We start from the raw sequence: 15,373 nt of genomic DNA, 5'->3' as shown, positions 1-15,373 counted from the left end.
TCATTTTCGCAAATGTTCCTTGTAAAATGTAAATATTAGTATTTGGTCTCCTGTCATTTGAGCTTTCTATAAAATGGCTTATAGACGCGCATCTCACCGCAATCATATCACCTTGTTCGATATGTACTTTGGTGTTCCGCCATCTCGGTTGCGTGCGCGTGTGGTGTAACGCTTGTGACGCTCAGCTGTCAAAAACAACCGTCTGTTGTCAAAAATGCTCGCGTTCGTTTACATTTTTTCTCGAACATCTCATCGGTCGGTCGGTCGATCTGTGTCAAGCCGCGGCGATGCGAAGCCATCGAAGAGAAGTGTGAAGGAAAATAATTTTCTGCTTCAACGCAAACTTATAAGCTTCCTCGATTTGCAGTGCGGAGGTGAAGAGAAAGTGTAAAGTGAATTAATATTTTTCATTCGGATGTTCAGAGCGCGGTGAAGCCAGAATAATATTCGTCGTCGCGTGCGAAGCTTCGCCATCGTTTTTTCGCTGATTGGCCGCGACGGAAAACGGTAGAACAGTGCGTGAATTGGGACCTTTGGCGGCGGCGGTAGAGGCCCCCGACATTGAGACTATGGTGGTGAATGTTTCAGTGTGAGCATTTGTACAACTTGAGCAGGTGTGGAATTTCCTATCAAAAAGTGGATCACCAACCGAAACGGAATATTCATCTTTGCTTCCCTTTTGGGGCGCGTTGGTTGACCTCGAGGACCAGATCGAAAGCAGTGCAGTTGCATTAGGAAGCGGGTGAAAGGAAGCCAACAGACAGTAGCCCCCCTCCCGCGCAGTACCCACTCGTCGGGGGAAAGAAGGGTCACAGCAGAGGCGGAAAATGAGTTTCTTCACCTCATTCCAGGAACTTCTGGTAAGCAAGCAAACGGAACACCTATCCGAATTTTTCCTCTCCTTAGAGTGGGAAAATCCCTTGAATGGTGGCTGTGTTCCACATCAGATCGAATCATCACCGTCTTCGTCGTTGTCATCCTGTTTCGGTCGGTGCCCCATCATGAGCAGCCCCCTTCTCTTTGCTCTTGATTCGACCTCGATACACTTTTTTTAGAGGGAGAGTTCATTTCTCCAGAGTGTCTGTTTATTGGATCCACTTTGGGAAGCAGTGCTGGCAGATTCGACAGAAAATATAAGTTGGGTTGAATTAGAATCATTTTTTTTTCTGTGACCTGGATATAATATGGTTTCAACAGTTTTAGGTTCAACTCGGTTGTATTTATAGTTACGTACATCAACATTTTTACAGTTTACAACAATGCTTCTGCTTTGTGTTCAGAGTTTGGGCTATGTCTTGGCTAGCACGATTACGTTGAAGCATCAAGTAATTTTTATTGTTTGTTTATTTTCAACGATAACCAGTTAGTACATATATACATACTTTATATCGGGTCAAGCAACCAACTGTTTAGAATTTAATTACATTCGATAGTATACTCAATCCAGTTGAAACTGGAAATTGAGGGCTAGCGAAGTTGGATTTTTTCCACAATCCGTACGTTAAACCTAACTTCGTAAGTGGTGCGCTGAATAGCGCTTTGCGAGATGAAAACAGCGCTCCAACAGGTTGATCGAAACTCTGATTAAAGATGGTAATGTTCTCCGTTTTATTTTCTGTATTCTTATCATGATGCGATGATCAGAGTTGAGTAAGCTGATGGAAAAGCGAATTTTGTTAAATACAACTTAGTTTAGGCAATTTGGTCGAAAAAATCCCGTTGGATTGGACTGATGCTGCGATAGTTTTTTCCTTTACCTTTACCTTATCCTCGTGGTGGATATGAAGGTTGTCATGGGGTAGCGCGATAATCATCACGTCACTTGCCTCGTCTGAATCTTGAAGGAATTTTTCGTCATCTCGCACAAAAATTTCCATAATATGGATTATATCTAAGCTCGATTCGCCTTCGTATCCAGACTTTTTCGGTTTTTTGCATTACCGACCTCTTGAACGGGCATTTCATTTGCCAGAAACGACCCTGTTGGCCGCGGAATGTCGTCGATAAATTATTTAGAGGTGATCAGTTGCAAATAAAAATATATCCTGTTTTGGACTCATGGCTAAAAGGCGTTCGTTTTCTGTTGTCTTGTAAACGTTGAAATGTACGTCTTGTACTGTGTATGTTTCTCTTCCATACGGCAAAGCACTTCGAATGTTGAACCGTGAAACGACCAGCTAAGGTAGCATCGTACGGCAACTGGTTCTCCAATATTCCGGACCTTTTCAATTGGAGCGGTTGTGGTTATTCAACGCAATCAGAATGCCACGTGGGTGGCACGACGCTATGTTTTTGCAGCCAAAATTTCAAAGTAAAATTTATGGTATTAATTGTTTCGTTTAAAAACATCTCCATTAGGATCCAGAAATGTCAGCGAGGACCATTATTCGCGCAATGTTGACTGCAAAACATATGTATGACACCCATCTGAAGAATACAGTGGTCGAACGCCAATTGGGGCACGACCTCATCCCAACTAGCAAGTGCCGCAATACGCACCAAAAAATGGCTGGTGGTAAATGGTATGGCTGGTAATACCCAGCAATTAACCTTTCCCGTCAAAAATTGTATCTCGTTTTATTGTCTCAGTCGATTTTTTGGCTTATTTAAGGCCAACTTTCCCAAAGAACCCATATTTTTTGAAGCCTCTAACTATTTTTAAAAACAAAAACCGAAAAAGTGCTGCACGTGTGAACCGGACTGAAAAAATCACCCAATGTTCGTTCAAAATCAGACCAATCTTAAAAAAAACAGCACTTTGTCGAAAAAGTGCTTAGGGGCGTCAAAAAATATGGGTTCTTTGGGAAAATTGACCCTAAATAAGCCAAAGAATCGATTGAGCGAATAAAAAAAATTGACGGGAAAGGTCAAGACATCGATGAAAAATGATTCGATATCTGTCAAAAATAATTTTGCTCTACAAGCAGAATTATTCGATAAATTTTCAAATGTCATTTGAATTTCAGTTTAATTGGGTTGTTTGACAAAGAAAAATATGAGGTTTTTTACAGTTTAACATAAAGAGCATACTTTTCTGATCCCCGACATTTTTTTATTTTGTTTGTAAATCTTTTATTTACATTTTTGTACAGGAAAAAATAAACCACTTCGATCGATAGAATGACACTAACATTCATAGAATGACTGATGGCCCTTGCAGTATAGAAACAAATTTTTACTCCCATATAAATTTAAAATGAAAATTAAAAATAGTTTCAGGGCTCAAAAAATTCTTTAAAAAATGGAGTTCGGCTCGGTTTTTCCTGCAGACACATAATATGTAAAAACATCGATACCCCTAAACAACCCGATTCTCCAAATGAGAAAGACCCCTATAATAAATTCTCGTCAAAATGTAATTAAAATCTGATTGATGTATGAGCAGGGATTGAATCCAGAAGAGTATGAAAAGTGAGTAAAGAACTTTCAGCAATTCTCTTCAATCCACTAAACTTTTTAATCTTACTTTTAGTTGAAATTCTAAATCTAGTTTGAATTACGTATTTTTTCCCTTAGTAAGAGAGGGGTGCTCAAAAAAGATTTCGCCAACGGCGATATGTATACCATGGGAGACTTTTTTCGCAAGCTGTCATGATAAAGAACTGATTCGGGAGGCTTTAGCTCATGAAAAATGTCTTTCTTCCAAATGCGGGGAGCACTGGTTCTTATGATGCATTTCAACTTGTTCTACACAGCTGTGCGTTCCACAACACAAAATGAGCGAGAACAAAGCGAGAATCATCACTTCCCTGTGAGGGCTGCCTATCCGATTTTGTTTTTTTTCGCACATTTATACAAGTTTGGGTGAATTTGTTATCATGGCATGTTGTGGTTCGGAACAGTTTTTGGATTTCCTTTATTGTTGTCCGTTTTCTATTGAGACTATTGAGAGCGATTTCTGCAAACCCTGGGTATGATACGGAAAATTTATAGTACATTTTACAATTCATAGATACATTTTTAGAAAATATACAATAAAAATTAGATAAGTTTCCTAATATGTACTTCAGAACTTTTTCCATATGTTACATCAATCAGATTTTAATAACAATTTGTCTAGAATTTATTATAAGCATTTTAAAATTATTTTCCTATGCAGTGTCGTGTATGTGTTACTTGGATTCGTCTAATAGCGAACCTCCATATAAAAAAACAGAAGGGTTGAGTACAAGGCACGACCACAAGGTAGACGTTGCACAACGTAAGGCCATCGTTACGATTATCTTTTTCCGTCTAGTATTTTCAAGTATTTTCTCTTTCTCGGGCCAGCTTTCTTCTGTATAGAAAACTGATCTTGAGAAAAACAGTTCGCCTGATTTTTGAAAACTTCGTATGTCTAAAAGAGGGTGTCTCTTTGCTTACTTCCTTTTTTGATCATTACAAAGCCATACTAACATTTACATCGGAAGATCGGAAGAAAACTTAAAAATAGCGTGCTGAGGTGAAAATATTGCAAAAAATCATGCTAGTTATTGTGCCTTGCAACAAAATGTCAACCCATAACTGTAACTAGTATTGAGCTGATTTTTGTATAAAAGTATGCGCGGTTAAAAGTGACAGTTGAATAATTTGCAAATAACGCTGCTCACACATCAAGATAATTTATGACAGACATCAAATTGTTTTTAACAGATATCTTATCGGTCTTATTGGAAACCACCTGCAATTTTTTAAACCGGTTAAGTTTTGAACTTCGAACTATCACTTTAAAGTTTAATTTGATTTTTCAGCAGGAAATGAGAAGCAGCCTAAGAAATCAATTGCTTTTAAGGAATTTCAGCAATTGCTTCTAGAAAACTTTAACTCCTATCAATAAATTGTTTTGGTCTGAAATTTTATATTTTCTGTAGGGATTTGAACCAGAAAAACTTTCCAAGGAACTCCAGGAGAAACTTCCCAATTAATTTCTGGGTGGAACCTTCGGAAGAATTCCTGGAGGAGCTTCCAAACAAATTCTTGGAGTATCTTCTGGTGGATTTCCTGGAGGAAGCTCCGGAGGAATTTCCGAAGCAATTCTTAAAGGAATTTCGGAAGGAATTCCTTTAGGACCTACCGAAGGAATTCCTGAAGGACATTCCCGAGTAATTCCTGGAGTATCTTCTGGGGGAATTCCTGGAGAAATTTCCAGAAGAATTGCTGGAGGAAATTTCGAAAGAATTCCTGGTGAAACTTTCGGAGGAAGTGCTAGAGAAACTTCCGCAGGAACTCCTGGTGGAGCTTCCGTAGAAATTCCTGGAGGAATTTCCAAACGAATTTCTGGAGGAACTTTCGGAGGAATCCCTGGAGGACCTTGTGCAAAAAATTCTGGCGAACCTCCCAGAGCCATTTCCGGAGGAATATCTGGAGGAATGCCCAGAGGGATTTTTTAATGAATTTCCCAACGAACTTGTAGAAGAATTTCTTGAAGAACTTCTGAAGAAATTCCGGAACAATGTTGGCGCGTTTGGCGTCACGCCACCGGCGCTTGCTAGATGCTTAAAATTGTCTATCACGCCACAGTCGGTAAAATTTCAATCGGCCCATAGGTCTAGGCAACTACGAAATGCACTGTCATCAAGCTCAGCCTCAAGTAACGAGAAATGAGTGAAGATTTTTGAATATATGGGCAAGGATAAGGAAGCATTGACGGTCGAGTGCACGTTCTTTCCAGAGGCGCCTCCTCTATACGTTCTACCTGTTCATGGAACAGGTAAGCATTTTTAGTTCAGAAGTAGGTTATTTAATGTATTTACAATAAATTTTCTTAGCAATTAATTTTTAGAGCAAATAATTACTCAGTGAAATGTTTTAAACAGAAGTTTCGCGTAATATTTCCATTGATGTTTTAACATCTGCTTAAATAAAATAATTGCGTAGACAGATCAACTCAACGACAGCTTTTGGCAGTCGTACGATTCATAATGAAGAACCAACAGCAGCGCTGCCAGAAGTCAAATTTAAAGTCTTGCGGCATGACAAAAGTTTTGAAATAATTTCCTCCTTGGTATGCCCACTCGTTCTCCGCGCGCGGAGAACCAGCGTGAGCGTTGTCATCTTTCTCCGTTTCCTCACATCATCCTCTTCCACATGCGAAGCAGGCACGTTTAGGTGCAAGCTCTGCTACGTTGTGCAGGAGTCCAACCCGTTCGACGCGCTGCGAGAACAATCAACGACGCGACGTACCTTCGGTTAAACTCGGTCGGAGTGTTGGGCTGTGCTTTGCCGAAAGGCGAACCGCGCAAGCTTTCGTTCGTACTCGGATGATTGGGAACGGTTTGTTTTTCTTTCAACTCCATAAACATGCATCAAAAACAATATTATATTAAGCGCCACTTCCAGAAGGGAAGGTTGCAGACGCACGTTCCAACTCCGGCCAGAGACTCTCGCCTAAGGGCGGGTGTAAGGCTTGGCTCAAACGCTCGAAAACACTCGGTATCGCCTTCCAAAGAAACCCAAAAAATTATAGCAAGTTTAAACAAACTAAGAAAATGAAACGAACAAAAATTAAAAAAAAAAAATAGCTCTAAAACTACCGGGTTATTTGAGTAAAGATCACTTCTCCGAACAAAACGCAAAAACAAGGCTTATGTACATTTTCTAGCGATGCCTGTTTTACTTCGCATCATCTTCCTAGCTTCCTAGTCCCGGGACGATAAACTGGGTTTCCCTATACCCTTCGTTTACAATTGTTGGCTTAAGACTAACGCTGACCTGGTACCATTCGAAGGATGAAGTTGATTGCTCGCAAACTCTAACTTAACCTCACTTATTTTGACAGTTCACAGAGCTTGTTTACAAGGTGTTAGAAGAAAAATCGATGAAGGGAAAATTAAAAATCATATTTTTAGTTTAAAATTGCTGTGATCCGAATATTTTAGTGTTATTCTTTGCATTCAGCATGAAATCAATCGCAAAGGACATCTACATGCGAATAAAATGACGAAACAATTTTATCGGATGCTGCGCCGGATGCTAAGTCCCGGAGAAAAAGCTCTGTGAACTGTCAACCTACGTCATCATGCACTGGTCTATAGTTGAGTGTCACGAATGGTGATCGATTTGGACCAATGAGAATAGTCCAGTATTTATTTACATTGGGTTTGGACTCAGTCGACGCCGGGCAGTAACACCAATAACGACTGTCACTCCACTTAGGCCGACGACATACTCACGCGTGTGCGTGCGCGAACCCGTCCAAGACAAAAGAATTTCTCTTGCTGATATTCTGCTTTACGAGTGCTTAGACGCGCTCCGCATCGCTCGCCGCATCAGTATGTCATCGCCCTTAGACGCCTCACCGTTCTCAACCCGTCAACCCGTGATTGACGCCGTTGCGCTACCAGCGCGTCGATGGGTGGAACTAGCCGGTCCTGACCACGCGTTAATAGGATCTCGTTCGATCGATACTATCTCTCAGTCTCTCTTTGATCTGGGGGTGGTACGAGCAGGATTTGTCCACTATTGCGCAATTTTCCTCCCAACACGTGCTAGGGTGGGCCGCTCTCGGTTGGCCGGATAGAAGACCCAACAAAAAAACACACTTCAACGCGGGTCACGTTGTCGCTTTATTATGTAGACACAGGGAAATAAAAATGTATGGGGAAGCTTGTGAGAAACACTACTTCCTCGGCATTCGGGACTCAAATAACCTTTATCGCAGGCCTGTCCAACCTTTTCAAGCCACGGGCCAATTTTTGGAATTCACACTTGCTGAGCTTCTAAAAGAAATTTAACATGGGGTGGAGCCTCCCGAATCAGTTTTCTATCATGACAGCTTTCGAAAAAAGTTTCTCGCGGTATGCTACATATCGTATAATATATGTATACAGAGATGATAAGTGAGAGACTTTGTTCTTTCTCTTTAGGATTCAATCCCTGTTCGGTACATAACTTTTTGAATATTTTCAAAATTATCAGTGTTTTTTTTATTCTCTAAAAACGAAACACGATTTTAATGCTTTCAAACAACCGTTCTTGTTAATTTTATTTTTTTCGTCGTTTCATTAGGGATCTATTTGAAACATTTCAGATAAATTATTCACATCGGTAAATGGCAGGAGGGTGAAACGCCTATCAACCGCGGTACAATGGCACTCTACCCAACATAATTTTTGGTACTTCTGTTTTTGGTTCCCGGTTTCTGGGTAGTATACCCGAATCCAGCGCTCATTTTGGGTGATTGGTTCGTACGCAGTTAGTGCTAATTATCGGTAATTAACTTCTCCTGGCGAAAACTTGCAATTGGTCGAGGTACATCAAACCTTTTGTGTTTGTTTGGCTTCTTTATGTCGAAAAACAGCTCGTCGATACTTCCGAAGTTTTGTTATCATGAATCGATGGAAGTTAAAACAAAAACATTGTACGCCATATTGAACGAATGGTGGGTAGTTATGAAGACAGCCACCTTTGCCACGATTTTCACGTCAGTATTTTCATCGTTTGTTTGTAAGAACTTGTACTCATCAACGTGTTCCGCGCAAACTAGTGCTACTAGAAGAGGCTATTTCCTTAGGACACACGATCAGGCTTGTAAAATGTCATCTGCATGTCATTTGACTAATTTGTTCATAACTTTCTTCAGAAGCTAAATTTATTGCATAATTTTAGATGTACTCATAACGCTTGAGTAGGGCTATATTTTTGTCCAAGGGTACATTGCTCTAAATATAACATCTTAGGCTGGAGAGTGAAAACTCTCCAAAATGTCACGTGTCATTTGACATAATGTCATTTGAATGACATTTTGCCTCCCACGCCCCAGATTACATATTTACAGCAATGTTTTGTTAGACAAAGTTGTAGGAACATTTAAGCGCTATAAGTTCGTCATACATCATGAATTGATAGCTACCTTCTGGAAGAAGTTCTGGGAAAATTATACAAACGAATGCAAATGCAAATTAAGGGGCCCTCCTTAGCCGTGCGGTAAGACGCGCGGCTACAAAGCAAGACCATGCTGAGGGTGGCTGGGTTCGATTCCCGGTGCCGGTCTAGGCAATTTTCGGATTGGAAATTGTCTCGACTTCCCTGGGCATAAAAGTATCATCGTGCTAGCCTCATGATATACGAATGCAAAAATGGTAACCTGGCTTAGAAACCTCGCAGTTAATAACTGTGGAAGTGCTCAATGAACACTAAGCTGCGAGGCGGCTCTGTCCCAGTGTGGGGATGTAATGCCAATAAGAAAGAAGAAAAGAAATGCAAATGACATTTTACAACACTGCACACGATGCACCTAAATAACAATCGAAATGCTTTCTTTAACAAGCTCTTCGTCCTAGAAAGGTTTCACCCGTTTTGCCAAAATATTACCAACAGCAAAATTGGCCCGTACTGCATTTTCTGACTTCGTATTCACTGTATCATTTTTTGAATCAATTAATGGAGATTTAAATTGACTGAGCACTCTACCTTTGAAGCTCTTCCAACGTTTGTTTTCTACCTGAGCCTTCTCAAATATTATATTTCATAGAATGCTTGGGTTCATATTTTATTCGTTCAATAAAGCAAAAATTTCTGAGTAAGTGAAGCAAACCGGCCTTCCTTTTTTCAACGTGAACGTAAACTACTCGTGCCAATTTTTAGGGAGCGTCCACAAATTTCGTAACGCTTAGAAGGGGGTGGCCTAAATGTGACGATCCATACAAGAATTTCAAATGTTTCATAATTAATCCTCTATTCAAAAAGCGATGTTCTACATCAATCTTTTGTGTCCTTAGATCGCTCTATGCAATCATTTCAAATGAGATATAATATAATATTTCGTTTCCAGATTTGATTTAAAACTTACGTATTTAATAATGAATAATAAAAAATAGCTTCCCGAGCCAGCTAAAAAAGCTGACGGGCCGAATCTGAGTTAATTTTTTTTACACGCTTCGGGCCACAAAAAATGGAGCCGAGGGCCGCATCCGGCCAATCTGACTTAAAATAGGAGCTAAATATTTTCTAAATTTGACGCAACATTTTCGGAAAAAATTGCATCACTTTATCTATAGGATGCATCGTAATTACATAATACATGCAGTTTAATTTGACGACTATTTATTAGTGTACTGTGCTTATAACTTCTGGAACAGTCTATAAATCAAGCGCTAAAGATCGCAGTTCGTGAAACAAGCAGTGAATTTCATCTCGATAATTGAAATATTTAATTGTGATTTAATTTACTTCAATAATTATGCTTTATTTTTATATTGCCAAGCAAAAATATTGATCTTTATTGTTTAAGAGGCAATACAGCAAAGCCTGCTTTCTAAACGTCTTCATGATATGCGAGTTCCAGAGGCATATACATTAACACACATTTCACTCTCTGTGCTACTTTGACGATTTAAATTTATTTCCGTAAAAAATACAGAATAGATGACTTGCGCATTCTTGCCTGATTTGGAATAAAACTAACAACGATAAAAGTGGCATCACTGCCCACCGAATGAACCTTCTTCGTTTGAAGTGTTTTCCATTTCCCCTTCACCCATCCGGAGTGGGTGGGGTTGGGGTGGTGCGGATGGCGGGTCACACAACACATTCATCCATCACCGTCCGTGTCTTTTTACCGTAGGCGGGCGATGCCACCCTTCGTTGTCCGCATCACGTCTTCATCATCGTACTGTGTACGTCCGATAAACAAAATCACCATCAGTGAACACAAACTGCGAATGAACGCCTCTCCGGTCTGATGGGTTTGAGTGGAGGGTGTGATGCGAGTCGATATTTCGTGTGGTGTTGGTTGGCTCCACGGAGCAGATGAAACTAATATCAGCTCCCAAAGGGGGGCAGCCCTAACGTGTGCGGTACATATTTGGATTATCAATCTAAAAGTTTTAGGTTCACGAGCCTTGGCCATTGTACATTCTTTTTAGTGTAGGTGTTGCATAGAGGCTGGCAATATGGGTTTCTTCATGGGTCGACTTGTGGACGACGTAAGATTAGTGCTTAGTAAAAAGGACGTTATAAAGTTTAGAATTATAATTGCTTTTTCGATTTGAATTTTTAATGAAGGATCGGCACCTGCGTGTATGCAATGTAAAAGCAGTCGAAGGACTTGACATGCCTTATAGATCTAACGGATTTAAAAGGATTGCTTCTTTTATTTATCATCTAGAAATTGATCTCATCTTAATCGATTATTATATTCTCCTCCTGCATTTATCTTAATTGAATTATTAATTTGTTTTGTGTTATTGCAAAACATTAAATTTGATTTTTCTCTTTTAGGACTTCGATCAATCGACCAATCTGAATGGGTTTCACTTTTCAAACAGCTTATTCGGCTTCGACTCAAACTCGATTCCGGCCCTGGAGAACTTGCCGGCTCCGGCTCCGCTAGCAGCAGATACCCCAACGGCACCAGTCGTACCAATAAACCATTGTCGACAGTTGCTGAAAACTCCCTCGCCCATTCCGGAGCCTACTCCACTGCTGGAAACTCCAAAGCATTGCCAAATCATTCAACCACCGCCTCCCCAACAGCAGACTCCGGTGCAAGCTCCCGCCCCACAAGCGACTCACACCCAGCAAATATCGCCCATTCCAATCGTATCGAAATTCCAGCTGAAGGTGACCCCCAACAACGAAATCTACATCTCCAATGAGTCGGGGACGTTCTGCGAGCTAGCCGGGAGCTTTGTCCCGTCTTCACTGCGACGTGACAGATGTGCAGTTCCTATCATCGAAACGATCGCACCCGCATCTCCCGAAATCATCGAACCCGAACTCGAAGATTTAGATCCACCTAAAACGCTCTTCTGTATTGAGAGGGGCATTAAACGACCCATCTCGCCATCCGATCATCGATATTGCAACTCTGGCATATTCAAATCCTTAGAATCCAGCAACTCGCCGTTAAAGAAGAAAACTACCTCCACGAAAAGCAACGGTATTTTGCCGAATGGCACCGAGCCGGAATCGGCAGCTAAGTTGGTCGTCTCCAACGTAATCAACAACGGGTTAATCGTTAACAAGAAACACTTATCCAACAGCGATGAGCAGCCAAACGCTTCCGCTGCTTCGACCCCCGAACGACGGATTATGCGTCCGAAGAAGAAGAAAAAGAAAGTCGCTCCCAAAGTCATCCTGGATGCAAAAGTTGAACCAACGAACGGACGGATCATGGCACGTATTGCACCGGTAACGACCGTGACCAGCCGAAAGGTGCCCCAGCAAATTGTTGGCAAGCGATCGACTCTAGTTCAGGACAATCTGCGGAAGGTTCCGATAAAGCCTGCTCCGACTTTGGTGCCGTTGGCACCAAGTCCTGTAACCGCAATCACGACCGCCACCACTACCATCACGGAGAGTGCATTAAACTTTTCTGGCATCAAAGAGAAAGCCGCACAGGAAGCGATTTTTATTGAACGCGTTGAAAAGCCCCCTCCGCCTCCGAAACCAATGCATCAGCCACACTCCCAACAGCATCAACAGGTGCAGCAACAGCAGCCGCAACAGCAACAACAACAATTGCAACAATCTCCCAAACAGCTACAAAAACCACAAACAAATAATACCGTGCAGCCACAGATGAAATACAACGTACCTGTCATTGAACGCGATACAAAATTGGCACCGGATGGCGCCGCCATACCGGACGAGGCGCAATCTAGTCCAGCCCCGGTAGAGCTGAAGGTCGTCGCTGATTTGGTGATGGATAAAGATGTTTTCGGACATATTTCGTTGTTGAGGTAAGTTCTAGTAGTTATTTTGAGCATCGCAATGTTTCAGATTTAAAATCAGAGAAAAATGCCAGCTCTATAGCTAAATTCTATTTGGTTTGATTGTTTTTGATATTATATCTACTTATTATTTGAGCACATAGAATACACACTTTTCTCTATTTCAGCGCCGATCGTGATCGAAACAAGGCAGTAATCTACCAAAACCCTGTCACCACAAAGAACGTAATCTACAGCATCCTGAATCCCAAATCGCTGAATCTTAGTCTGGGTGGTTCTGGGCGTGGGGCCACGGCCACTCTCACCTTACAGCCCCATCGGCCGGGTCGAAAGCCAAAGAAACGTGGCAGGAAAAAGAAGGTCCCTGGCGAGAATAACGCAAAAGAAGGTGCCGCCAATGGCCTAGCTTCGCTGACTCCCACCCCTCCCGATCTGAGTGCAATCGATCCCAATATTCCCGTAATGATCACTCGATCCGGAAGGCTCTCTAAACCACCCCGCTATGCAAATAACTTTTTTCAAAACATCAAGCAGAAAGCGGAACAACCTGCACCTCTTTTACCGCCCCCACCATCGCCTGCGCCTGTGATTCCTCGGATTGACCTTCCGGCCACCGATCCCGAGACTATCGAGAAGCTGCCAAACTTTTCCGCTGCCCTTACTTCCTCCACGGTGGCACCAGCCGCCTCGCTGCCCGCACAGGAACCTAAGCGAAAAATGAAAGTTCCCCTCCAGTATCGCTGCTCCACCTGCAACAAGATCTATCTGGGAAAACGCATGCAGAGGCACCTGGAGAAATATCCCAGTCATAACACTCAACGGGATTGCATGGACAAGAACAAAGAAAAATTCGAAGAAAAAGATGACGAGAAATCCACTTATCTGTACAAACATCTGTTTGACTTGCTGCACAAGTTCACCGAAAAAGACAAGGGTCGCATCATGCTGAAAGAGATTAGCCACTTCGTGGATTACGTTCGGGCACTGATTCCCAAACTGATCACCAACGACGAGCAGCACAGCACGGTGGAATACATCGACCATAATGTTGCGGATGTCCTGAGGCTGAATCACGGCAAGTACCGCCTTAAGTTGTCTTCCCTGGCGGAAGAGTGCGACAAACTAAATCTCACAGTGAATCTGTTGAACAACAATTCCAATCATGGCCCGACCACGCCAAACCGACCACCACCTCCACTCTCAACCAGCACCCCCAACGGAACCACCGAAAGACATTCGCTCTCGTTCAACGCCGATGATCTTCTCAACCAGTCCAGTTCATTCCCCAGTCTGACGACTTTGATGCACGAGCACAACCTCCTTCTGCAGCAGAATGGCACCGTAGCTGCCAACTTCAACAACAATTCCTTCCACCAGCAGAACAACAATCACCAGCATCAGCAAATCAACAACCACCATCATCCTCACAACCATCATCATAGTAATCATCACTACCACCACAATAACAATAACAACAATAACCACCACCACCACTACAACAGCAGCAATCATCTCCACCATCATCTGCCGTTGATCGGGTCCAGCTGTCACGACGACGCCATGAACAGCCTGTCCGGTTTGTGCAAATCCCCAGTGCAGCATTCCACCTCCGGAATGGTCAATATGGCACTGAACCTGTACTAGTGAAATTGAAACATACAAAATGCAACTGCAGAAAAGGCGAAAAGTTTAATGAATTGCGAAGAATTTAGCGAGCATAATATACTACTACATACCTACCTACCTACAAACATTGGATGACAAGTTCTAACAAAATATGTAATATTAGAAATTGTATAGTTTTTGATTGAGAATTGTGAAAAAGTAATATGAAACAAAATGGTTTTACATTGAGTCTAATCAACAAACAAAGAAAGATAATAAACTTATTGGATAATAGTAGAATTGTTAGCGTTTTTTCTTTCAGTTTGTCTTAAAATTTGTGGCGCTGATCACAATCAAGGAAACCGTTAAAAATCGAAGTCTCGTCTCAAGTAGTACGGAGCCATTTACTTTCGAAAACTCCGTACGCGTTGGTCCACCACGAGCATCTTTAGGTGTCGTGTCCTTAGAGGACTATACCAACCTAATGAGCGTTTTGAAACTAGTCAGTTTTGTACTTACTTGATACTTGATGGGCTACAGCTCTTCGATGAACCTACGCCGAATGGAGTATCTTTCTCCACTGGACTCGATCCTGGGCCAATCGCTTCCAGTCGCCCTGAACATTGAGCGCCCTCAGGTCCTCTTCAACTGCAAAAAGCCATCGTGTACGCGGCCTTCCACGAAGCCTGCGGCCTCTTCCGGGTTCTCTACTAAATATTATCTTTGCTTGACGATCTTCCGGCATACGAACAACGTGACCAGCCCACCGTAGTCTGCCGTGTTGAATAAGCTTAACAATATCCAGCCCTTTATACACCTGGTACAATTCGTGATTCATGCGACGCCGCCAGATATTGTTCTTCTGTTTACCGCCGAGTATTGTCCGGAGCACCTTACGCTCAAACACTCCGAAAGCTCTCCGATCAGCCTCCTTTAACGTCCATGTTTCATGGCCGTATAAAGCCACCGGAAGAATCAGAGTAGTATTGCGGATGTTTTCAAAATTTTCCATTTTGCGGATTCCGCAAAGTTCTACCGTCAGCCTGCATATCTTCAATACACTGAAACGAAAATCTGGTATTTGGCCTTGTCATCGTAGAACGCCATGCCAAATA

The 15,373-nt window shown here is 42.0% G+C and overlaps 1 protein-coding gene across 1 annotated transcript; it reads left to right on the top strand.

Moving 5' to 3' along the window:
• Nucleotides 1-222: 222 nt before the first annotated feature.
• Nucleotides 223-14,558, top strand: LOC134205696 (uncharacterized). Its single transcript, XM_062681225.1, has 3 exons — nucleotides 223-860; nucleotides 11,200-12,662; nucleotides 12,821-14,558. Exons 1-3 carry the CDS (start codon nucleotides 828-830, stop codon nucleotides 14,295-14,297), a joined length of 2,973 nt encoding a protein of 990 aa, XP_062537209.1. The 5' UTR covers nucleotides 223-827; the 3' UTR covers nucleotides 14,298-14,558.
• Nucleotides 14,559-15,373: the final 815 nt, after the last annotated feature.

Source organism: Armigeres subalbatus, chromosome 1, assembly GCF_024139115.2.
Source record: "Armigeres subalbatus isolate Guangzhou_Male chromosome 1, GZ_Asu_2, whole genome shotgun sequence".
Classification (NCBI taxonomy): Eukaryota; Metazoa; Arthropoda; class Insecta; order Diptera; family Culicidae; genus Armigeres; species Armigeres subalbatus.
This window is presented reverse-complemented; position numbering and strand designations above follow the sequence as displayed.